The sequence below is a fragment of the Poecilia latipinna genome, unplaced genomic scaffold (genome assembly GCF_001443285.1).
Source record: "Poecilia latipinna isolate Pla-1442-1.1 unplaced genomic scaffold, P_latipinna-1.0 Scaffold1623, whole genome shotgun sequence".
NCBI lineage: Eukaryota > Metazoa > Chordata > Actinopteri > Cyprinodontiformes > Poeciliidae > Poecilia > Poecilia latipinna.
The window spans coordinates 165,697-192,152 of NW_015114239.1; the positions used below are offsets into that span (position 1 = coordinate 165,697).

The 26,456-nt window shown below is 39.1% G+C and overlaps 1 protein-coding gene across 9 annotated transcripts; it reads left to right on the forward strand.

Moving 5' to 3' along the window:
• Window positions 1–930: 930 nt before the first annotated feature.
• rnf157 (ring finger protein 157) lies at window positions 931–25,675 on the forward strand. Of its 9 annotated transcripts, XM_015059361.1 has the most exons (20): window positions 932–1,935; window positions 4,893–5,011; window positions 9,185–9,273; window positions 10,151–10,300; window positions 11,073–11,190; window positions 11,282–11,348; window positions 11,439–11,482; window positions 12,354–12,401; window positions 12,532–12,603; window positions 12,747–12,906; window positions 13,167–13,279; window positions 13,360–13,595; window positions 14,197–14,299; window positions 14,425–14,533; window positions 17,109–17,326; window positions 17,414–17,476; window positions 17,565–17,613; window positions 20,919–21,029; window positions 22,511–22,545; window positions 23,835–23,924. In XM_015059361.1, the coding sequence occupies exons 1-19, from the start codon at window positions 1,848–1,850 to the stop codon at window positions 22,543–22,545; spliced, it is 1,992 nt and encodes a 663-aa protein (XP_014914847.1). In that variant the 5' UTR covers window positions 932–1,847; the 3' UTR covers window positions 23,835–23,924. The 9 variants fall into 9 exon arrangements, 6 of the variants coding, with proteins under 6 accessions (XP_014914843.1, XP_014914845.1, XP_014914844.1 ...); XM_015059357.1 differs by lacking the exon at window positions 22,511–22,545 and having other exon boundaries at window positions 931–1,935; window positions 23,835–25,675; XM_015059359.1 differs by lacking the exon at window positions 22,511–22,545 and having other exon boundaries at window positions 931–1,935; window positions 17,208–17,326; window positions 23,835–25,675.
• Window positions 25,676–26,456: the final 781 nt, after the last annotated feature.

Sequence of the window (26,456 nt, forward strand, 5' to 3'; positions counted from 1 at the left end):
GCAGGAATGTTTGGAGGTTGGCCACTCCAGAATCATAGGCATTCTCAAAAGCTCCTTTTTTGCTTGTTTGTTTTGTTTTTCAGTTCATGTAAAATGCTGACAGAAGCTGGACAGTTACTCAGTGGTCCCAGGCCTGAATAGAACCCCATAGTGTACTGTGAAGAGGAAGATGACACCAGACCCAACAATGCTGACAAGATGAAGGTCACTGAAAAGCACCCTCGGATAATCACCTTGATGCAATGCCCTATTGATGCTGCAATTCTAGCAAACTCTGCGGATAAGTATTGAGTGCATGCACTGTGTATTACATGGAAATGTCCATGTTTTATTCATCTGTAATGATCACACTATCTTACATTTAACATTTTAAGTAAAGATCTTCATATCTTTAACAGCACTAGTGTTCAAATCATAAACTACATGTAATGTCCTAAAATAAAAGTAACGTCTAACTCTTGTCCTTGAGAGCTATGATCCTGCAACCTCTCGATCCATCTCTTCTACATCATCGCTAATTCGAATAAATGGTTCATTACTTGGGCTCTGTGGAGTTGAGTGACGTGCTCATGAGGGATTTCACTCATTTGATTCAGGTGTGTTGGAGCAGGCAGGACTGCATGGTAAATTATACCCAGGGTACCCCTAAAAGGCTCTGCGTACAGTCCACTTAATTGCCCTCTTTTGGATTGACTTAAAGTTTCAACAATCACTCATTAATTCATTTGAATTAATTTTAATATTTGGTGTGTTTTTTTTTTCAATTGAGAAAACACTTATTTTCTTTTTTGCTACCTCTCAAGACGAAGTTGCCACTCATAACATGGTGGACGCGCTGACGTATCGTTACTAACCAGCAACGACGCTCCTCCGTGTTAGCCTCTTCTGATTGGCTATTCAGCTAACCCTTTGGTGCTTTACTGCTTGTAACCGTTACATTGCCCTCTGTTGAGCAGGAGTCCATTGTAAACCACAACCGTAGATCTCTATTTCTACGGAGCCTTTGTTTTACTTAGCTAGATAAAAGCGATCGAGATCATCGTCTACCTGCAGCTCAGGAGTTTTTCTTTTTTATAAACGACATCTATTTTTAGCGTCTTTTAATTCATTGTTTGGCAAAACTAAGCGCTTTGAATTATCTTATTGTTCTTGTTTTAAGATCAGATGGCTTAGATTAGAGAGCTTTAAACGTCTCTCATCTGTTTTTAGGCACGGAGCCACCTACTGCAGTGCAGCAGCCGTTAGCCGCTAGCTGCTGCTAGAGAGAAAGGGGGGACTGCGCAAAAAAAAAAAACCCACGGTCAGGATTTGTGCCTGCGTGACGTCATGGGGATCCACAGGGCTCTCTGACAGGACCGAGCAACGCCAAGCACCGATGGAAGAAGTGTGTGTGTGTTGGGGGGAGGATACATGATCATCACCGTTCAGCCGGGCCGGAGGTGTCGAAGAGCGACTCTTTGCCACACACTGTCCGGTGAAGAAGCGATCTAGGCTCGGAGATTTTGGCTTTGGTCCACCATGAGAGCGCTTCCCATCTGTTAAAGAGACTGCTACCTCTATTTTATTTATTTATTTTTTCGTTAGAGAGAGAGAGGGATAGAGAAAAAAACACTCATACCCTGGGAGCGAGAGAGAGAGAAAAAAAGAGAGAGAGAAGGGATAAGCAGCCAGACAACAACTATACTAATCCCCGGGACGGTCACATTCACGGCGGAGGCTCGGAGCCGACAGAAATGAACAGGGGCCGCACGAACTGGATTAAATGATAGCGAATAAAGAGCCGCAGCGCACAAAGCGACCCTGAAGTGTTATGCCCGTTCGGCCGTGTGGTCTTTATTTGACTGGAAATGGGAGCTTTAACAAGCAGACAGAACATAGGCGTGGAAGAAGTGGATATTCCGTCCAATTCGGTGTATCGTTATCCGCCGAAATCTGGTAAGTCAACAACAGGTCGGCCTGGGGTGGGTTGCTGCTCCAAAGATCACTGCAGACGGTTTATTCTGAGCTCCATCAATAAACCTGGTTAACTAACGGGCCTGCAGAGCACATCCTAAACCATCGTCTCCTAAACCATTAATGCTGCAGTTTCAGTTAAAATTATTCGTAGGACTTAAATAGCTTATTCTAGTTTATTTCCAGAAGAATAAGAGTAAGATATCGGCAAGCCAAAAAACTATCCTTTTTCACTTTTTTCTAGCAGTGGCGTCACCATGGGATGGGCAAAGGGGGGCAATGGCCACTCATAAATTGGATTCCACCTTTGTCAGATAATGGCATATGCATAAATGTTATGTATAAATTTATGAGAATCCTTGATAAGTTGCAACATTAATTATTTCACTTATTCATTCTGTTTTTGTCTTTTTTGAATAACTCCTTCCTGGCTCTGCCCTTAAATTAAACTAGGATCACTCATTTTGAATAAATAAAAAGGGGACATTTACTGTCTTGAAATCTTGGACATCAAATTTTGCGAAGGCTGACAAGAAGAAAAAGCACAATACACAAACAATATTTAAACACTTGAAGCCTGAACCTACTCACAGGTTCTTTAACTTATAAGGAGGATCAACAATTTTTAATAAAACCTAAATTTCTACGATAACGACATATCTTACTAAAAATTTTGAAATTTATACAATACTTTCTGACGGCGCTTTTTAGGTCACTGGTGAATGATAACCTCTACTAAATATGGAATAATAGACTTAAAATGTATGATTTTGCTGGTATTTTTTATAACAATTTTATTCCATCTTTTGATTTATGATTGTTAGTGAAAAGCACTTTGATCAAGTGTTGTTTTTAAATGTGCTATGTAAATAAATTTGACATTGACATTACACAAATTCTCCCAAATCAACCCCTTTGTGATTGTGAAAATGGAGGCGGGAGAACCATGCTTCCAGTTCACAATTCTGGACTTCTTTGCGCTGGTCCATCATAACAAATATGAATGGTATTGAATGATGCAAATATCATTGAATTGATGACATTGAAGTTTGTGTTTCTAATGTGAAAAATAAAGTTTAATGAATACTTTTGGAAGGAATTATGTGATTAAAAAAAACAACAGCACAGCAGTTGAAATGCCATGTGGCTCTTTATCTTTGCCACATCATGCTTAGCTTCTCCGCCCTGATTTAGGTTTAATCCTATTTTAGCCTCAAAAACGAGATCGCGTCTGAACACGTCAAAATTTTACTCTTCGGAGCTAAGGCTACATCAGGCATAAAGTAACATGACATTTCTCTCAAATAGAGGTCTGAAACCTCAAAAGATAAATGTTGAATGCTATTTGTTTGTAAACCTGATTGCATAATTGTGTTCTTAAATAAAACAAAAACAAAGCAGTGAAAGATAGAGGGATAAATGTTGATTTGTGGATGCCACTGTTGCCACGGCAGCTGTGTGAATCGGTAGCCTGAAGCAGAAGGTGATGGTGGCTTCAGCCAGTGAAACCGATCTGTCGGCCCCAGTTCCTGTCTGTGGGATCTGGTGACAAGGCCACTTTTCCCACCTGCTGTAAATAAGAATGTGATGAAGAGCAGAGACAAGCGGCTTCGTCAACGAGCCTTTTTTTCCCCCCCAGTGTGGATATGGCTGTCATTGTGTGGCAAAATTATCACTGAGAGAAGCTATAACTTCATTCCCAGGTGGAAACCTCACTTGCTGGCTGCTTGTCATGAGTTGAGACGATGAACCACCATTACAGTCTTACGATATTAGCCTGACCTGTCATTAGAAAGCAACATGTCCATTAAAGTTGTTGTCCACCTTGAGTTTCTAAACATCTGAAAGGCTGCTTACTGACTTTTTTCTAATCTTTCTACATCAAAGACTGATTCCTTTTTTATATATATATATATAATTTAATTCATAATTTAATTAATGGACTAAAATATAAATCTGTATTTTAGGCTGTTTAGACTCATATTGGATCTGCTTTTTCAACTGATAGAACCATGTCTTTTATATCATGTTCTTTTAAAAAAATTTCTCACACATCAAATAAATTTTTCATTGGAACAGCACCAACTCTATAAAAAAGAAGGCACACCTCCCTTTAGATGTGAAGGCGTTGCTGTTTGAACAAACTCTGTCATTTTGCCTTCATTTTGTGTTTGGTAAATTATAGCAGTATGGGATTTCTGACAATGGTGTCAGTTCAACAAAAAGAGAAAAAAAAATGCTGAAAATTGCCAAGGATTGATGAGTCAAAAGTAGTACATGCAAAGTCTGTAGTCTTAATTTGGATTAATTAAGAAAAAACAATCCTGACATGACAGTTGACATAATCTTTTTGCTTTTTTTTATCTTTTTTTTTATTTATTTATTTTTTTACCATGGCTATAGTTTCTCCTTGGATTTAAGTTCATAGTTATTCCTTAACCTGTTATTCACGAGAGGACCCAAATTTGGGTCCTCTCGTGACAGAGGTGTCAAACTCCAGTCCTCAAGTGCCACTGTCCTGCAACTTTTAGATGTGCCTCTGCTGCACCACACCTGAAAAGAATAATTAGGTCATTAGCAAGGCTCAGGAGAACCGATCTACACAGGGAGGAGGTAATTAAGCCATTTCATTCCACTGTTTTTTACCTGTGGCACATCTAAACACTGCAGGACAGCGGCCCTTGAGGACTGGAGTTTGACACCCCTGTCATTGTGAATGACAACCTGTGAACAACAGGTTAAGGTTTATGGGTTTGAATTTTATGGTTTATTAAAGAACTGCAACGCCACAATCTATTTACCACAAAAACTAACCCGAACCAAACAATAGGAACATTCTCACCCTCTCTAACTAAGTCACTTATGTTCTTATCATGCTTTTTTAATTTTGTATTGTTTCAAATTGGTCTGAAAGTGATTCTCTCATTCTCTTTTTGCAGGGAGTTACTTCGCCAACCACTTCATCATGGGAGGGGAGAAGTTTGACTCCACCCATCCGGAGGGGTACCTGTTCGGGGAAAACACAGATCTTAACTTCCTGGGGAGCAGACCAGTAGCAGTGAGTTTCTTCATACTGCCAATTAATTATAAAGTCTACTTTGAGTGAAAAACAGTCTAACTTTATCTTGATTTGTGGTTGTCAGACTTTTTGTTAGTACCACCTCACCACGTTTGCTATTAATGACTATTTTTTCTTCATTTAAGCACATCTGTTTCTAATAATGTCAAGCGACGCTGTTTTTTAACATGTTCCTTGAAAGCTTGGGAACCACTATTTTAGCCCTGTTAGCTAATGTATTCATAAATAGTTGAATATATTAGCATGTATATACATCTATTTTTTCCCTCTGTCTGAAGTTAAATCCGACCAAACTTCTTTTGTTTTTAGGTCTATTAGAACGACCAAATTTATTCATATTGGCTAAATTCCACATTAATGAGAGAAAATGTCAGAATTATGTATTAATATCTGCAAAGTCACTGTACTGACTAGCATATTGATTTGTTCCTGCTGTGATGTCAAAGGGAGTTGCTGACTTTTTGGCTTCTTCAAAGTCAATTAACACTGATTGAAATTTATTTCATCTCAATAAACTAATTAATCATTATCTGCTGACTCCACATGCAGTGAGACTGACAGGCGACACATTCTCTGGAGAGTTTGTTCAAACTCAATCAAGAGCCTGAAGGTCAAACTGAAGAGAGCTGCGCAGTCAACGCGCTCTTGCCTGCAGAGAAGAGGCAGAATATGACACAGACGAGCTGAAGCTGATATAAAAATGCGTCTCTCCCAGCACCGATCTCAGCAGTGCTTCTGCTGTTTCTGACTGCGGGGGCTAAAATTAGGCGAACAGTCTTCCCTTGATTTCCTGAGTGTATAATCCTTCTATGGGCTCACAGGATTCAGTGTAGGTGTTTTTCTTTTAATTGAATTTTATTTTTTGCATACGCGGTTTCTTTTTTAAATGCTTTACCAGCATTGTATAATGGTGTTTGGTTTCACAGACTTTAGCCGCAGTTTTGCTTTCTGTCTGCCGCACCACCCTGGCGCCACAAGTATGACAATGGCTCAGGCTATATTTATGGGTTTCTCCGAAAGTCATTCTTACACGACGCAAAAAGAAAATGGATTTTACGCCACAACAAATGAAATTGCAGAGCGGTTGATAAAAAGTAAACTCTTAGACGTTTCAAAAAGGAATAACAATAATTTTAGGGAAGCAATTGTTGGGGTATAGTCTGCAGTGAAGAAGATGCTTCATAACATTCAGAACAATTTTACAAACTGCTGCCATTGACCTCCTCTGGGTACCAACATATTCTGCACACTAGGAAGTCTACAGCAGATCTGAAAATATCAGTAAATCAAGTTTTTTTTTTTGTTTTACATCCTTGTCAGTACGAACAGGTTTACTTCCTCAATGTTATGATGATATAGAACAATTGAAAAAACTGCCAATAATTTCTCATTGGACTCATTGTTATCACAGAATGGATTTTATCATCCCCTGCTGATATTTTTGGCTTTATATTCCTGGTCAGCCTGTTTGGAAAATGGTCAGTGTTAAATGACCTGAGAGTAAATGTTCAAGTGAGCATTACACATTGAAGACTTGTCCAAAAGCTGCATGTTACAAGAGATTTAAAAAGTGACCCGTTTAGTGACTGTTTTCACAATGAGAACATGTACAGAAACTCATGATGCATTACATAATCTGTAACTTTAGGGTAAAAGGAGATGTGAAAAAGCCAAATCAAAATGGTTCCTGCCAAAAAATAAAATGAATTTAAGACGTGTTTGTGTTGCCGTATAAAACTAGCAAGACGAGTCTGTAAATTTTATCTTAGTGTGACTGTGAACATAGTACAAGAACTTAACAAGAGCGAGACTACACATTCATCTCACAAGACCAGACGGTACATTTTTAGATTTTAGCTATACAAGAAAACAACAAATAAGGTTTCATAACATTTTGCCCAAGTTCTAAGAAAGTAATTTTAGTTTCACAAATCAGTTTCAAAAAAGAGAAGATTTAACTATTCGCGAATCATGTTTGTATTGTTCTAATTTAAAGGTATTTGTAATTCTTGTGTTCTCACAAGTTAGTTTGTCTAAACATTCTGGTCTACAGGCAAAATTAAGTTCTTTGAAATAAGCCTTTAGATTAGCACTAATACGATCTCTAACAGAGATTTTGTGCCATAGATCCTATTATTCACAGACAAAAAAATAAAATAACCAGTTGAACTGTGGTAACTTATTGTTAGGATAAGTTTTTTTTAAATTTGCTCATAATGTTGTGAACTTTATTTTTTATCATCAAAACCACTGCAGACATTCATGCTCTCCCCACCAATAGGTTTGGATCAAATGCCACAACGTCAGTTATTGCAATAACTTGGTCAAAATGTGTTAAAAACAAAAACAGAGCTGTAGGTTGCTGTACTGTGAGTTTTGTGACGTACATGGTTGCCGGTGAGGTTTCGGTGAATGGCCCGTTTCAGCACCAGCTCCTGTGTGTGTTTGTTTGTGTGGTTTGCAGGCGTGACTCCTGCTGAGCCCAGATGTGTAATAGTGCTGAATACGGCGTTATTCTCAGCCACACAAACACCCTTAAACACACGGGAGCTCAGATGAGAGGTTGTACTGTCGAGGTATCCCGACCACATCCTGCACGTTTCTTCTCCCGAGATCCTCGAACGACCTAAGCTCTCCCCTTGCGCTCATTCAGCAGCTTTTGGCTGCAGACACACAGAGAAAGAGTTGCTGGGAAAGAAACCAGAGACCAGAATCCAAAATAAATGATCTGTGTGGAGTTTTACAGCAAGCCATTTGAGTTAATATTTGATATCCTTGAAGTTTTGCCTACTGTTTCTTATCTTCTTAGCACTACTGCAGTTTGAAATTTGTTCACACTTATTCAATACTTTGCTTCAATAGTTAAAGAAAGCTGTTACTCGTAACTTAACATCACATCCCTGGGCAAGTATTGAATTTTGAAATATAAATTGTATAGGAACTTTGACTAGTGCAGCTAAAGTGTCAATAATTTAATTAGCACATATTGTGGGATTTTTCTAGTTATGCAACAGGCCAAAATGAGCTTTTAGTGAACTAGCAAGCTGTTCTAGCCATTAGGGATGGGCATTTATTATATTATTTATCATTTATTGTGATGAATTTCTTATCATGATGAGAATTTTGATCCGTCGTTATCAGGATAAATACCAATTAATGACGTCTTAAGAATAACAAAACTGTCCGTATTGTCAGGATTGTTATCTTTACAATTTTCTCCACTGTTTTTTCAATGAGAGAATCAATAAATGTCAATAAATGTAAAATTGAATGCAAATCAGTGATGCAAATCACACTTCTTCATGTGACTTGTGTTCTAAAGAAGAATATGACAACCGGATATGTTTTTCAAGAGCATTATTTGTGATTGCTATACTATGCTGTCACAGCTGCACAGTAGGCTAAAAAATAGAAAGCAGTGCTTTTTGTTATCACAATAGTAACACAAAATATTGTGATACATTTTATTATGTTAAAAAAGATATCACATATCACCCACCCCTTTTAGTAACTTGGTATTCTTCAGGTTCACCAATAACTAGTAAGAGTATAAAAGCTTTAGTTTACTAGTTTACACTTGTTGGACAAATTCTTACTACTTAGTAAGTTTTGCCATTGTGGTTTAAGTTAAATATTCTAGCCGATATCAAGACTATGTATGCAAAGACTTGCCATAGTATTTATACCAGTTTTACATTTTGTTAGTAGCTAAAGTCAATCACAAAGTCAATAAATAAATGGAGCCAGTAGGAAGAGGTGGTTTTCTTATCAAAGACCAATTTAGTGCTGTAAGAAACTCTGTTTGACCCTGAAATGTTTTTCTACACTCTGGTCCTGTTTAGTACAGAAACAGAAGAGACAAAAAAAGAAAAGCTGACTTGAAGTGTCAGCTTTGTCCCTGAAAAGACTCAATCTGAGCATTTTTTTTTAGCCCAGACTCAGCACTTGTCAGCACCAACTGCGTCTGTGTTGACCACCCAAAGCCCTTCGGCGTTGAGGTTAAGTCGGATAGAGGTCATTGTGCAAACCCTGAATTTGCTGCGGTCAAGAAGAAGAATGCTGGCCTGGCTTAGGAGAAAACAAAGTTCTCACCCTCCTCTGTCTCATAACATGTATTTTACATCTAAAATTTGTTTTCTGTTTTGTGTTCAGTTCCCGTATGCAGCTCCTCCACCTCAGGAACCAGTAAAGACGCTACGAAGCCTTATAAACATTCGGAAGGATACGCTGCGGCTCGTGAGGTACGCGCATGTCATTAAACAACTTGTTCAGGGTTTGGTCAACCTTGCTATTCTTAGCAGGGTTGACCAAAGTAAAACTGATATTTTTAGAGGTTGTGTTGAATCATTCATGCTTTTCTGTAATGTTGACATGCACATACTCAGAGGTAAACACAAGCTGTTTGTCTTGTTTTAGAGCAGAACTTATACACATTAACATAAATATGTTAAAGACAAAATGTTGTTCTTCATCCCTATGGATTTTTTTGTTAGTTTCTTTTTGATGACTATATATTGCAAATTAAATCCCAGTATTTACACCCTTTGATTTTTTATTTTTTATTTTTTACAAACACCCACAAACTTAAATTTATTTTTATTGGAGTTTAATTTGATTTTCAAATCAAATTAAACCCTATAATCAACTCCTGTTGCTGCAGGAGTTGAGGCACTTACTTACACTGTCACAATACAAATTATGCTGGGCAATAAATAGTCCCAGAAATTATTGTGATGAGCGATAATTGATAACATCTTCAAATAATATATTGACAAAGGCATAACAATGCAAGTACACCTGTCAAATATCAGTGAACTATAATTTCGAAAGAACACTTAACACTGAAACTGGAAGACATTTTAAATATCCAAAATAAATAAACAAAACAAGAAATAAAATTGATTACGAAGTGCAAACTAGCTACTTTGTACTGTGTGTCAAATGTTTGCAGCATTTTTCTGAATAGCGACTCCGCAATAATATTAAAAAGCAAAAACTAAACAAACAAGCATGAAAATGTTAATTTGCAATGCGATTAATTGATTTATTGCTTATTGTGACAGACTTAGTCTTGACATTTGTAACTTTTATTTTTGCACTTTTCCCACCTTTGTCCAGGTGTAGTGAGGACCTGAAGCTGCCAGGCGACGAGGCGGCAGGAAAGAACAGGGCGTGCTACAACGTAGAGTTCACCTTCGACGCCGACACACAGGTTGCCATCACCATTTACTACCAGGCCATAGAGGAGTTTCACAACGGAGTGCCAGTGTAAGTAACAGTGTGTGTGTTTCAGGGGAGCTGATGATGATGCTCTGCAACAGACCTGCTTCAGCTTTTCTTTTTACAAAGCCATTAAATATTTTTAGCTTTATGTGTTCAACTGAAAAAACCCAAAAGACAAACAGGTCTGCGATTTGGACTGTATTGATACATTCAGCTCGCAAAACAAGACACTTAAGAATGAGTTTTAATGGAGTCCAAGCTTGATTTATTCTTATGTTGACATCTAATTCTAAATGCTTCAAAAACATTTCAATTTTTCACTTTTTAATTCAATTGTCACAAACTGTTTCATGTTGAATTATCCAAATTAAATCTGTCTATTTATGTTTTTACTCTGCGCTAGAAAGGCTCAAAGGTAGTCGAGTCATTAATAAACTGTGAAACATACATTTAGCTTAACACTGACAGAACGGTGCCATCTTTAGGTTTTCATATTCATGCATGTTCTGCCAACCAGGTCCAGCTTTGCTTGAGAACGCTCTCCCTCTTGTTCTGAGTGTAGGCGTTTGCATATTTGGCATAAAGAGCCATCTTTGATTTTCGTCCAAACGTAGGCGGGTGTTTCCTAATCTCCTCTTGACATATAGAAGTAAAATCCCTTAAATGCATCTTTCCCTCCTTTGATGGAAATGCTTTTATGCAGAGTTTCTAGGACGTTCATGCAACCCGATGGCTTATTTAGCAGCTTCAGTGTACAGAAGCAGTGAGTTTTTCTTCCTGCTGACCCGTTGGTCCTGCTCTTTCTGCCCCCTTGCAGTTACCTGCCACAGGACAGCTCGCTGCAGTCGGAAACGGTGCATTTTAAGAGGGGAGTTTGCCAACAGTTCTGTCTGCCCTCGCACACCGTCAACCTCAGCGAATGGGCGGACGAGGAGGTAATCCGCCTCATACTGAAAACAGGCTCGTGTGAATCTGCAGGAGTGGGAAGGCGGCCTGTGCAGAATAACAAATGCTCCCTCTCCTCAGCTGCTGTTTGATATGGACAAGGAGATCTTCCCTATGGTCGTCCAGGCTGTCGTAGACGAGGGAGAAGGTAAGACGCTCTATCAAGCGTCTTACCTTGATGCGTGATAGATGGCATGAATTTGAAGCTAAGGCGATCCGCTGCGTTTTGTCTTTCCAGAACATTTGGGCCACTCTCACATCCTACTGGCTACGTTTGAAAAGGTAAAGCCAGGCTGTTTTATGAGTCAGAACCAGTGAGGCTGCAGGAACATAATGCTCTGACAGCTAAAAATAGGCTTTTGATTTCCAGTTTTCCAATGTCTGGGTGCTTGAAATCCTCGAAAAGAATTTTAGTCAGTTGTTTTCAAGGTTTGGAAAGTGCTTAATATTCAAAACTGCACAGTTTTGTAATAAAGTGCAATCAAATGTTTGATTTGGAAAACGTTATTTGGAGCTGAAACCAGATATTTTAACACACCTAGTGAAAAGGCATTAGGTGTGTTAAATATATTTTATATTTTATTTTCATATTTTATTTTCACTGCCTGAAGTTAAATCGGAGTAAGCTTTTCTTGTATTAGGTCTGTTAGAATTACCACAATTATTTCTATTTGCAGAGACTTTTTTGTGTCACTTCTTTTGTATATAAGTATAAGTATAAGTATATAAACAGAGCAGGAAGGTCATTTACCTGAACACAATCTGTTTGGATTGCTTCGTTGTAATGAATATTTATTATTCCTAATGGCTCAGTGACTTATATTTTATATGTTATTTCAGGACTTTTTGTTAAATTAGTGTTTTGCTGTCGGATCTGTATCGGGTGTGTGTTAGAGAGACATTTCTAAACATATAGTTTTGTTGTATTTTAGTTTACCTTGTCTCTGCTGTAGAGTGTAAAATACTATCGCAAGATGTTATTAATAACAGTAATAAAATTTTTAACTCCAAAGTGTGGTGCTGGTAAAGTTTGGCATCTTACCTAGAAAATGTCTGAAAAGTGCTTGAATATTACTGAAGGAAAAACGTAGGAACCCTGCACTGTAACAGCAACAAACTCTTAAATTAACACAATTCTTTGCCATGTTTTCAGCATATGGATGGGAGTTACTGTGTAAAACCTCTGAAGCAGAAGCAAGTGGTGAATATGCTTGTTTTTTTCTCCTCCCTTCCTTCCTCTTATTGTGTTGCTGTTTTTTAATACAAAATATAAGTTCCTGTTCATGCTTGACCCTTGAGAACGTCTGACTTTATTGTGTTTCTTTTCCCAGGTGGACGGAGTTAGCTACCTGCTGCAGGAGATCTACGGGATTGAGAACAAATACAACAGTCAGGAATCAAAGGTGGAAATAAAAAGACAAAAAGAATTAAGCCGTCTTTCATCTGAAATGACATGGCAGAAAAATACAACAAATTAGTGTAGCTGTCTCCTTTGTTAGGATGGCTCTTTTAAAAGTCTCTCTTTTTTTTTTTTTTTTGCCTGCAGGTGGCTGACGACGAGATCAGCGACAACAGCGCCGAGTGCGTAGTGTGCTTGTCTGATGTGCGAGACACCCTCATCCTCCCGTGCAGGCACTTGTGTCTCTGCAACGCCTGCGCAGACACGCTGCGCTACCAAGCAAACTGCTGCCCTATCTGCAGGCTGCGTGAGTTTACCTCGCTAAATGCTTTTTCAAGAAAGCGGCTTCAACTGGCAAACTTCAAAATTCAATCAGCTTTTTATTTTATTGCAAGAATTCAAATTGCATTTGACCGATATCTATAGATATGTAACCAATGTGTTAATTTCTGGCAAAATCTTTGGGTTTGGGAGACTATTTGATCAATTTTACAGAAACGCAGTTTTGTTGCTTAGTTTACATGCATTTTTGACGTTATTGTTGTATTGTTTTTATTTTCCTGTTAGCCTTTAGAGCTCTGCTGCAAATTCGAGCAATGAGAAAGAAGCTCAGTCCTCTGTCGCCCACCAGCTTTAACCCCGTCATCACCTCCCAGACGTCGGACTCGGAGGAACATTCGGTGAGGCGCCGCTGGAACAGGAAGAAGGAAATAATATCCATGTCCCACGCTTCTAGCTAACCTCCCTGGTGTTCTTGCAGCAGGCGTCCGAGCATATCCCGCCTGGCTACGAGGCCGTTTCTCTCCTGGAGGCGCTGAACGGCCCTCTGAACACGTCCTCGGTGGTTCCTCCTCCTCTCCATTCGGGTCCCAGCCACGTCACCGGGGTGCTGCCGCCGTACAGCAGCGAGCCCCACCCAGCGCCGACCCGATCCCTCTCACCTCTCGACCAGTCCAACTCCAGTCAGGGATTAAAGCTAAAAAAGAGTGGCTCAAAGTGAGTCGATTAAAAAGCTGAATCTTTATCATTCAGATCTTTAAGACATCTTCAGTCAAATTCGTCAGAAGATGCAGTTCAGTAAAAACAAACCTTGTTGCAGAGTTGTTGGAATTCAGGCCAGGAAGAAGACCATTATAAAGAAAAATTTAGAAAATTTATGCAGGAGAAAAACTAATATATATTAATTTAACGTGTTTCCAAAAACTGTGTATAACAGTATTCCTATGCAGACTGACAAAGTCTGGATTTTGATTTAAGTGTTTTTCATGTCTGGATAAATATGGAAAAGGAAAAAATAACGATGGAGAAATCTATCAACTTCAGCCCATATCGCATCCTTTCTCCCTTCTTTTTTTGCATCTTTCTTTTCTTTCTTCCATTGTTCCTCTCTTGCTTATCCCCTTCATCATTTGCCTCCTACATCCATTCCTTTAGTTGATTTTTCTTTCTTTTCTAAAACAAGTATGAATCTTAAAATCCAGGAGAAAAAATGTTGTACAAAAAGGGCAAAGCTTGTACTGCCAGTTTAGGTCATCACATATATCTCATGTAATGAAAAGAAAATATTCAGAATCTGATGCAACTTTGTTTATTTTAGATCACTTTCCCAGAATTCCTCTGTGCTTCCGGAAGAGGAGGACGAGAAATCTTGCAGTGAATCGGATACATGTCGTCCCAAACTGGCTGTGGACCAGCAGGAGGTGTGTTTCTGTGTCTGCATGTTTTATAAAGAATGTGAGAGGAACATGAGTTTGCGCTTTTGCTCTTGTGTGTTTTTTAAATATTGGATCACACAGCACTGTAAGCTCACTGCTGTGTCTTCCAGTGCGGAGTGACTCCAGACAGCGAGAACCTGACCCTGTCCTCATCGGGAGCCATCGATCAGTCGCCCTGCACCGGCACCCCTCTGTCCTCCACCATCACCTCCCCTGAAGGTAGGTAAAACTGCAGAGACACTCCAGCCTCAAGCTTTTCTAAACCTGAACCGGCAAACAGAAACATTCAAATCATTACCTTTAGTTGATAACAACAAAACATCTGTTGTTCATCAGAGTAATTCACATTTTAGAAATCGTTGCTATGCAAAACTCTGTCTTCATGTGACAGGTTGTTATCAGTTGTTTTAGTTGTCAATCTATTGATTACTCTGGCAATTAATTGATTAATTTGGTAAAAAAGCATACAAGCACATCCTGCAGAATTTTCATTTAAGCATATTTTATACAAATAAATAATTACATTTAAATTTTAAAATAAGAAATGTTTTAAATGTTTTATTTAGTGTACTTCTCGCATCAGCATGTAAAAAGCTCCGCCCTTGATTTAATTAAATCAATTATCAATTAAAACAAGAATTTAATTAAAAATTGCATCGCAAACAGTGCTTAATGGGAGATTTAACAGGAGAATTTGAGCCATGTTAAGCTAAAACTTTGCCACTTGAGGAGTTCTGGGTAGAACATATTTGCAGACAAAATTCTTTTCCTTCTTCTTAAATGCAAAATGTAAATGTTTTTGTCTTACTTTGGCTTAAATACTGTTCTGGCTGTGTTGTTTCTTTCTGCAAATGGCTCCTATCAAACAGTGCAGTAAGCTCAGTTCTTTATCCAAATTACTTAAAAGTTTTCTATCTGGCAGATTTGATCGTGTTATTACCTTGCACCATTCACTCCTCCTGGATGTAGCGGCAGTAGTTGTTGTAGTTGTGTTGTTGACTTACTTTACAGCAATCCCTCATACAGAGCATATGCACGCAGCAACAGTGACGAGAAAATCCTCTTAAACAGGAAGAAACGCCAAGTAGAGTCTGGCTCATCAGAATCGACTGGGGGTTTGAGAAGACAGAGCAGAAAGACAAAAAGAAACAGAAGAACTGATGTACAAGTACTTTTAATGAAAAGTGAAAAGCTTTAGCAGGAAAGGAAGAAGGTTTAGTTTTTTACCACCATTATCTCAGCCGATACTCTCCATCAAGAAGGTGCCACATCCAAACAGAACGCCAGAGATGGTGTAGCTTCCTTGGAAAGAAAAAAAAAAATAAAACATACAATTATCAGTTGAAATGACATAAAATAACGCAAATTGGAAAGTAGTAGAAAAAACCCCGGTAAAGAACAGTTATTAGAGATTTCTCAGGATAATCTTAGAATAAGGCATGAGAGAGGCAGAGCCAGGGACAACAGAATCGATGAAAAATTAAAGATTTGATGTCCTGGAACGAACCTGCCCTTAACTTATTTAAAATACTGCGGTGGGACCTCAAGAGACCTACCTGTGAAGACATGATCTGAAGTAACATTGCAAAGAGGAGTGAGTCAAAATTCCCTCACACAGATGAGAGAGGCTGTTAAAATCAGATGGGAAATGAGAGGTCGTTTGCTAAAGGTGGTTTTACAAGCTGCTGAATCATGTGGTGCACCAATGTTCCCCCATGATTGGTTTGAAATGTCAGCTGGTTTTGTGGCAGACGTTAAAAATATCACGGCAGGACAACAATTCAGTAATGACAGGTGACAATGGCAGAACAAGGTCATGAACAACAAGGTTTTGACCTGTGCTGTACAAACAGATCGATAAAGCTCCCTCCGTATGATGACTGAACTCAGCCTTATGGTGCATTCACACCAGCTCTGTTTAGTCCGCTTTAACCCAACTCTAGTCTGTTTCTCTATAAAGTCTGGGTTCGCTTGGGGAGTTATGAATGTACAATCGAACTCTACAAACTCTAGTCCACCTACAAACCTGCATCTCGGTTTAGTTGAAGCGAACTCTTGTGTGGTTCTTAAGCGACTGCATATGTGGATGCAAGCAGACTGGAGACTGATCCAAAAGCAGGAAGCAAACCATTGCACAGTGCATTCTGGGTAAATCCAGTCAAAACAAATGCAAGGGTCTAACTCTAGTGGGAAAAATTGCTTGTGGTCTTTTACCAAAGACATAAAAGAAATCCTTCCACTGCAAAAATTTGACGCCACTTCATTTTTGTTTACATTTTGTGAAGAACGAAGCTTCTTTGGAGGCTTTTGGGTTGTTTTCTTCAGTGGTTCTTGGTGCAGCGCCACCACAGGCAAGGAGATAGACAAGTTTTTCAATTAGTTTGGATCGTTTGTCACAGTGCAGTGTGAAAGTGAACTGCATCGACAGAAAATGCAACAAGCATTGCAGTTTTGAACAGAACCTACGTGACTATCAGGTCCCGTAGGTTCTGAAAACACTATAAGAGAGAGCGTGAGTGTCTTCATGATCCGGGGGAGCTCATAGTGGAGCCACTGCTTCTCTGCATCAAAAGGAGTCTGTTAAGGTGGTCCAGGCATCTAATCTGGATGCCTCCCTTTGGAGGTTCTCCAGGCACATCCCTCGAGGACCAAGGCATTTTTTTGTGTTTGCTGTTGAGAGGAAGAACAGATCCTTGTTTTTGTTGAGGTTAAATTAAATATACACTGGATATAAAGTAGAAAATCATCCAAATCTTGAGCAGGTCCATCACTTGTATCTCCTTCTGTCCATCAGACCCGGTGAGCAGCAGCCTGGCCCAATCAGTAATGTCCATGGCCTCGTCCCACTCGCAGCACTCTCACATCAGTGCTGACACCATGTCCTCCATGTCAGGGTCCTACCTGGCCGGGGCCGAAGCGGAGCCTGCGGGGGCCGACGAGGTGGGCGAGGTGGACGGCGAGGAGGACCGAGACGCTCCCATGGAGAGCCGAGCTGCACCGCACCAGGACGGAGTGAGTACGAAACGAGAACAGAAACGGCTGCATGACGATCCTGCTTATCTGAAAGAATCTTGAGATTTCCCTTTTTCCTTTATTCAGGAGTTTTCTAGGGAGTCGAAGGGACACAATTACTCTATGGCTGTAGAGGAACAGGATTCAGAGGTCACTGTAACACAAACACAGGCAGAGTCACTTGAGCTCCTTTTCAATTTCACGTTTTACAGAATTTTGCTTTCTTGTTTTCTTTCAGGGAAATGATGTAACAGAAGAGGATTGCTCCTCTCCTTCAAATGGGAAAGGTAACTATGAGACTAATCCCTCACCTTTTGCCCCAAAGCAGCTCACCACCCTCTGCATTTGTTACTCTTCAGTCATGAAGACAGCGTATGTTCCTTCTCATTAAATATTTAATCATCCGGACAACCGACCTGCTTGTGCATCTCTAAAAATAATGAGAAAACGAACAATGTACTTGCAGTGGCATCGTTTGTCCTCTAGATGGTGCTATCTATGTTTCAATGCAATGGTTTTGTCTGAATAAGTCTAAATCATCTGAACTGGGGTGAATATTTAGGTATTTTAATCACAATAAGCGCTTGCTTTGATCGCGGTTTTCATGCTAAAAACAACAATCAATTTAATCCCTGATTATATTTAAATCAAATTGATTCTAACAGGGTTAAAAAGGGACAAAAGGGCTGCTTTAGGTTTCCATAATGATAACTAATGGTTATCATTAAGTCTGCTGTCTTGCTTTTTTTCTTTGTTCTGCATCTTCATGATTATGGAGGGACAAAAGTGCCACCATTTTTGTTTAAAAATTAAAATAAACACCCAGATAAACTAGGGTGTTTTCACACGTGTTTGATTGAGGACCAAAATTGAAACATCTGTTGCATTTTCATCTGGTGTGGTTTGCTTTCACAATGCAAATGATCCAAACCCTTTGAAAAATGTGTTCCTCTGCTCACCTGTGGAGGCGCTGCTCCAAGAACCATTGAAGGAAACAACATGAAGACCTCTGAAGAAGACACTAAGGGCAACTTCCTTCTTCACAAAATGTAAACAAAAACGGATGAGACTGGATTTTAGCGGTTGTAGGATTTCTTTTTTGTCTTTGGCAAAAGACCAAGAGCAATTTTTCTGCTAGCTCTACACACAGAGGTTTTTTTGGTTGTATTTACCCAGAATGCACTGCACTAGAGTCTGCTTCCTGCTTTTGGAGCATTTTCTGGTCCACTTGGTGTTCACATACACATTCGAACCATGTAAGAGTTCATTTTAACCGCACTGAGATGTGGGTTTTTAGGCAGATCATAGTTGGATTGCGCATTCACACTTCCCCAAACGAACCGGACTTTCCAGGCAAATGAACTAGAGATCATTTAAAGTGGACCGAACCTGGCTGGTGTGAATGCTTCCTCAGTTTGTCACAGATTGTTTTCTTTTAATTATTGTATTTACAAAAAGTATTTATATTCATTTCATTATTGAATAAATAAATGAATAATGATTCATTTATTTAATGGTGGGCAGCAGACGATCTATTGTATCCATCCGACAATGTCAGTGGGCGGGCCCAACACAGCTCCAGTCAAGTTGATTGCTCTGAAGTGAGCTTGCTGTACATCTAACGTTGAAACACAGTAATAATTTGAATTATTTTATGGTGAATTATTGCAGAGGAGGCATGTAGTGAATTAAATACATTCTGAAATAACATGAATTTCACATTTATCATTTGTTTTGCAAATTACTGACACATTTATATAATTATGGATAACTTAGAATTATGTCAAAATTTCTTCAAAATTATATATATAAAAGTAAAGATTAATTCATCCATTGGATTTTTCTTCTTCTAGCTCTCTGTGCTACATAGATTTTTTTATGTGCAACAAAGGTGGAATATGTTTTTTATTTCAGTGTTTAATCAGAAAACTTCTCCTTGTTTGTGAGTGAAGACAGTGAGCGACTGAAGGTTAATCAAACGGTGGGCGTGAGTCGGGGGGTTCTTGGAGTTTAATGCAAACATAACGAGGTTAGCTGTCAAACTGACAGCATAAAACATGTTTATGTAAATTAGCTTCTCTGTAAATGGTATTTTTTGTGGGTGTTTGTTGGGACCTAATGACCTTCCAGGTTGAGTGCACCTGTGCAGCCTGTAACAGAACATGTGGATTTGAAATCACGTGTGTGTGTGTGTGTGTGTGTGCATCTATGTGAGTTCTTGCAGATAAATCCTGAAGTCTTCCCATTGGTTTTGGAAAATGGACAGAAACACTCTAACCTCAGTCAACTTGTGAGGACTTATGTAAAGTCAATAGAGAGACAATAAACTGAGGATGTTTGTTTAAAGGCAGTGCATTCATGCTCAGTTTCATATTCATAGGTGTGTCCATGGTCACCATTCAGGGCAAGAACAAATTGGGTTTTTTACACTTTTTAAGCCACAAATATTCACTGACTTTTACTGGGTTCTGCAGCTGTTTCTGAAAAAAAAGACACATTTTTCTAAACCAGAAGCCTTCACATGATGTAGGTCTAGAGCACTTTCCTTATGACTTCTCTGAGAAAATCTGACTATTATGTTTAATTAAAATCTTAAGTGTTTAGTAGCGAGAGATAAGAAAAAAAACAAATAAAATCTTCTGGTTGTCTCACACCCCTAATTAATCACAGGCATGACTCAGCATGTTGTGGAAATACATTTTAAATAAAGCCACTTACATCTATTTATTGTTATTGAAAATTGCTGATATTGAGTCCTCACTTAGGAACACCATCCACTCTGAGGAGTTTAGTGCTTAAAAAACACAGGTTTTCAGTTTTCCCATTAATCAAGTTGTACATTGATTAACTCTGGTCTGCAGACTATCTCTCACACATTTCTTGTTTTGTCCAAATTATTTCAAAGTAAAACCTCTGAAAAAAAGGAATCACTTTTCTTGGAAGAGCTGTCGGTTTTATCTTTAAAGGGGGAAAAAATGACACATTATTTTATTCAACCAATATAATATTTCAAGCCCTGGGTTGAATGTTAAAACTATTTGACCAGAGAGAAATAAAGTAGAAGGAAATGGTGCTTAAAACTTTCAATCTGATTTGAATGTTTAGTCAGAAAACGGTCAGCTCCTGTTCTGTTTTGTCAGTAATGTGTTTCCATATTGCATCATATTCATACATTTTCTTGTTCTAATTACATCTGACACCCATTGGATACATTATGAGATCCATTTTAGAGTGTAAATGCTTTGTTTTTCCTGTCATAGAGGAAAGTTGCTGATATATGTAGAGTGTGAAGCAGAAGGCCAAACTTAAAACACATTTGGTCTAAACTGAGTCCACACCCTGTGATCATTTAGCAGAAAACTTTCTAAAGATGGCTTTTAGATTTGTAGCTTATCTCCAGTTTCCATATTCACCAGATATTCTTCTGATTGTTGTTTAATCATTCTCCACTCCAGCATGGCCTCGTTCCTCCTCCCTCCTCCTCCTCGGCCTCCTCCTCCTTCCTGCTCGTCTCACCCCTCTTCCCTCCCACCTCCACCCCCCCTCACGCTGTGCCTGGCTGCTCTTGTTTGACCTTTGCCCTCGCTTGCAGGTGGGCGGAGCAGGTGTCCAGAGTTGGCCAATAACAATCAGGGCGTCGCCCACTGTGACACGCCCTCTTTGGGGTTGGATAATGAGCAGGCTCCCGACAGCCGATTCGCCGGTGAGTGGCAACCTGTCGAACATGGACCAATGAGAGCTTGAGGATAGAGGAAAGGAAAAGTGAGAAGTGCATGACTCGGCAGCCGCAGTCAAAAGTGTAAACTTTAAATAAAAAGGAAGTTACTAAGAGGGGTTTTATAGCAAAGCATGAAGATCTAGTGCCTTACTTCTTCTCTTCATCCCTATCCGTCGGTGTTGTGGTTACTCTAGTAATTCATTTTCCCAGTACTGATTCGCTGTGCACTGTTTCCTTCCTCTTCCTTTGAGCCGAAGCCCTGTGTGGTTGTGAGCGGGAGCATCTGTCGGGTGTCCGATGAGCGATTTCCGCATGCAATCATTAAAAAACAAATTGTATGAAATTGTGTGCGTGTATGTGTGTGTGTGAGTGAAACTGGTATTTCTCGGTGATTCATGTTCGGTGTCTGCCAGCTCTGAGCCGCTTTGCAAAAACATCTGCACATCCCGTTGTCATCCATCATTCTGACCCCTCCATTCTTTCCCCCAACCCTCCTGTTAGAAGAGCTGAGGGTTCTTGGTTGGAGTCTGACTTAGTTTACAAGTGCAATGTTTACAGCCAATGATCAGAAATTACAATAACAAATAAAAAGTGAACACAAATGTTGGTTTTCTGAAAATAATGTGTAGTATATGGATGAAACACTCCGTTCGGGCTCCTTTTGCATGAATTACTGCAGCAGTGCAGCGTGCCATGAAGGCATTCAGTTTGATTTTCAAGTGGAATGTAAAAAAATACACTACTTTCAAAAAGTTTGGTCAGTTCAGACTCTTCTGATGTTGTGTAAGTGGCCTAATACAAGTAATGTGACAGTTGTTGCCCAGTTCCTACTGTCGAAGCTCCGACTCAGCCTTTTAAATCTCCAGTAAACTTTTAAAAATCTACTTTCAACTGAAAGCTGCTGCCAGCACACCTTTTTATACAGCAGTTTTTCCTTCCACTGAACTTTCCTTCATTATAGTGGGTTGCAACAATCTATGTAGCGCCTGTTGATTAAAAAAGAAAAGTCTGCTTAACCTTTCAACTTATGAGTCTTCTCCGTGATTGTCTAGGCCAATATAATGTAAAACAATAGCATTTCTGTTGGCTCTGTTTCAGCTGCTATATGGATTAAATATGATTTTTTCCTTAAACACAAATTTTGATTTGCACTGTACGAGTTCAAACTTCCCCAAAACCTTCAGCTTTGCATCTTTCTTGATTTTCAACCCTTCCGCTCTCGAGCTCCCAGATTCCCCTCATCCCCACGATGATGTTTTATGCTGAACGCTGTGACATGTTTCCTACTTGTGTGTCGTAAAAGTTCTGTTATTTCTCTGTTTCTCTCCTTCTCGATCCTGCCATCATTGTTCTCATCCTCTTCTGTTTTTTCCTGAACATTGTTTCCTCTCCTGCCTCCCCCCCCCATCTCTCTGTCTCTTCTACGCCATCTTTATTTCCTCTTTGGCTCTCTTTCGGATGGACAGATGAGGATTCGTGCCCAGTGCACATTGAGGACTAGGTATGGAGTCATGGTTAGATGAAGGATTAAACATCAGGGGGATTTTGGAGTTTTATTTTTCCTATTTGTACATAGAAACAAAATTGTAATATGAGTGATAGTCACAACCGTGGGACTTTTTCACATTTTAACCTGATTTTAGCTTTTCAAAATAGTTTGCAGGTCTCCATCATCCAATTCAACTGTAAAAGGTGGTTTTATAAAGTAATGAAAGCAATTTTAGGTGTTTTTTTTAATCTATTTACAATCAAAACATACTTACTTTTCTATCTTTACTAGGTAAAGAAATTAAAGGATATGCTGTACCAACTGATAAAAGTGATTTTAACAAACAGTTGCACAGTGTGGGTCTAAATGTGGATAAAACATGTGTCTTTAATGTGCTCCCATAATGTGTAGCATGTGTTTAATAGGGTGGAAAATGTAAAATTCACAGTTTTCTGCTGCATCCTGATGCAAACGCCACGCTTTATGTTGATAACGTAGTGTGAGTTGAAGCAACGCCACCATTTAAGTAGCGTTCGCATTGACTTTGTAGCATTTGCCACATGACTGAACCTGAAACAATTAATCAAACTAGTCGTGATAAATCAAGTATTGAAATTATCGTAGTCTAATTTAGTAATTGATTAATCGTTTACTGGAGTATACAAGCTAAAAAAAAAAAAAAAGCTAAGGCAGGTTTTGCTGTCCAGTTATTGATCGGGAATTCCAACAAATAATCAACAAATCAGTCCCACACTGTGTAGATGTTAAGTCAAGCACTTCTAACATGTTAAAAGTATTTTTAGCTGCAGATGCATTCCTTGGTACAAATGATCAAGCAAACATTAAAGGAATGCTATGTTGATGCGTGTTAGGTAATGAAATGCTTATTTCATTACGATGATATAAAAAATGTTTATTTGCATTTTTTATATTACATCTAATTCTGAAAAAAAAGTGGCTAAATATAAAATCTGCAGAATATTTCAGTTTTTTTTATCTGATTAATTGATGAATCATTAGAATAATTGATTACTAAAATAACGGTTGTATATTTGCGTCTTCTTGCGTCGTTGTAATGCAAGGCTCATTTGTAGTGGTGCAGAAGGGAATGTTCAGGTTAAATTATGCAGCAGACTCAAACCCTTTTCTCCTGTGAGAAATCAGTTTACTTTGAAATTAAAATAGGTTTTTCCTCTAACAGTCTTCAATCTGTTCTGTCTGCGTTGATTATTTAGTGTAGAGATTGAAAGAAAATTCAGCACAGTATGACTGGGTGATGGAGTAATCGTTCTGTTTTTCAGACTTCATGTATCTCGGGGGCTTCAGGCCTGCTCTCGATCCGCTCTCCCACCACATCTCCACCAGCAACATTAACCTGGCGGAGCAGGCGGCGGAGAACAGGGAGGGCCAGAGTCCCAGACATCCCCGCCGCGGACCGCTCATCGTGTAACCAGTCTAAACCGCCCCCCCCAGTCAGCCTCCCCTACCCCCCGCCGCCGCCCCGCCCATTGGACTGTGGGTCCCGACCATCCGTCTCAAGATTTCTGCCGCCGCTGGAAACCGACTGGAGTAAAACGAGGAAGGAAGAGGAATCACATTTCACACTGTTGGTGCACTTTTACCACGTGTTTCCCTCGTTTCGTTGTCAGTGACTATTTCTGGGAATGATTATCCTTCTGCTATTTTCTTATTTATTACCTGTAATGAGAGCTCTGTATTGTGTTAGTGTCTTTAGAGAAATACATGCTGCTCCTCTTTCTCTACCTTCTTCCTTCCTTCCTACTGATCTACCAGCCAAACAGTCAGGGGCTACTGTGATCGGCAATCTGATTTATTACTACTAACTTCTTCCTCTGTGTCAGAAACTGTGCTGTGAGTGAGTGGTGGGACACTTTGACGCTAAACATCATCTCTCACTGGAGTCAAACGACGCTGACCCCTCGCTTCGGATCAGGGACCTTCATTCTCAACGTTTGCATGCAGCTTTTCACGATTTTCCTTCCATTCTTCGCCACACTTTAGAAACTCCTGAATGTAAATTTAGAAGAAGAAGAAGAAGATTTTTTGATGGCTGAGCCAAGAAATGGTGGCCAAAATTAACCTGGAGAAACAGACATATAAGGTAGAATGTAGAACAGCGACGGTGGATTTCATTGAAAGGGGATCATTCACACTTTAAATCTTCAGTTAAACTGAAAATAAATCCAAACTTTGATACACACAACCTTCCATCTCCATCCTCTCCTTCATTTTAGCATGTCAGTATTAATGCGGTGCAACAGCAAGTACGACCAAGCAATAAAAAAAAAAAACAACCCTGCACCTCCATCTTTTCACCTCCTGCACTAGTTCTTAGAGCGGACTGTGTTTGCACTTCAAACCTTTCAGTATGTTCTGATTGTCTTCTCCTACTTTGATGTTGCCATTATGAAGGGAATCACAGCGAGGAAAACCTCCTGCAGGGCATTTGAAAATGATGTAGCAAGGATTTTCCTCCACCCTCGTCCTCCCCCAGAAACAACCTCTCCAATCTTCCCGATCCGCCCTCCTCCTCTCGTTTGTGAGCCTTTAGTTGTTTTTGGTTTTGTAAAACTTTTGATGTATAATTCACCTGTTGTCAAATCGTTTGTGTTTTAATTTGTTGCAGAACACTGTGCTGTTTCTTAGAATGTGGATGAAAATATGTGAAAATTTCACAAAGAGGTTTACATAATCGTGCAAACTTAACGGATAACTCAAGAGGAACAATATCTACAATTGATGCACTATTAGCAGACTCCTAGACGACACTTTCCGGTGCATGAGGTGATGACAGAAGCAAGCATGTTAGTCTAGGTCAGCCTGCACCCTCCTGTAGACTTGATAATGGACCACTGCACAAATCTGAAGCGGTACCATGTCTTTCTGTCGTGTTGCATTTCGATTGTTGGCGCCCTGTTCCTATTGGCCTGCTCAGGTCAAGACTTCTGCACTACTATAACCCAGCTGCAAACAGTTACGTGATCACAGTCTGAATGTGCAGACAGAGCTGCTTTCTGGCACCAGTCTCAGTATGATATCACAGGAAATTCACAAAACCCCACTTTTCTAGAGTGACAATGAGAAATAGACTTAAACAGACAATAAAGATTTTGCAACTAAACGACCCGAGTGATTTTCTGTGTCCTTTTCATTTTTTTCTTCTGAAACGTCTCAGTGATACTGACCTTGCACATGGAAATGCATGTCATTAAATTAAAATTGAAAAGTACATTTCTTAAGTGGAAACTACATATTATATAGATTCATGATGCAGATTGATTTTTATTGTTGATTTCTGTTCATTTTAAGTAGATGACTAAATTTGTTTCTTGGAAATCAGAATAAATCAAATTTCTTTGTATAGGACATTTCAAGGCAGTTCAAAGTGTTTTACATCATAAAATCACAAAAATCAACAATTGAAACTTTTCCCGTCATTACACATTTGGCAAAATTTGTAATTTATTTTTAATAAATAAATGGGTAACACTTTATTTGAAGGGGGGGTGAATAAGACTGTCATGACACTGTTATAATCATGACATAGCACCTGTCATGAACATGAATAAGCCTTCATGAATATTTATGACTGTTGTCATAAAGCGTCATTCGGTAAATTATGACACTTTTAATACAAAGTTGACATTATTCAAAATGTCTTTGTTATGACAACTTGACATTAACCAAGAAATCATTACTGTTTAAACTTTACCTTTAATAACATAAAGTTACCTCATTTTTAAAATGCAATCAGTTATACTTTTATAACAAATTTATATCAGTAATGATTTCTTGGTTAATGTCAAGTTGTCATAACTTCAACTTTGTATTAAAAGTGTCATAATTTACCGACAACAGTCATAAATATTCATGAAGGCTTATTCATGTTCATGACAGGTGTT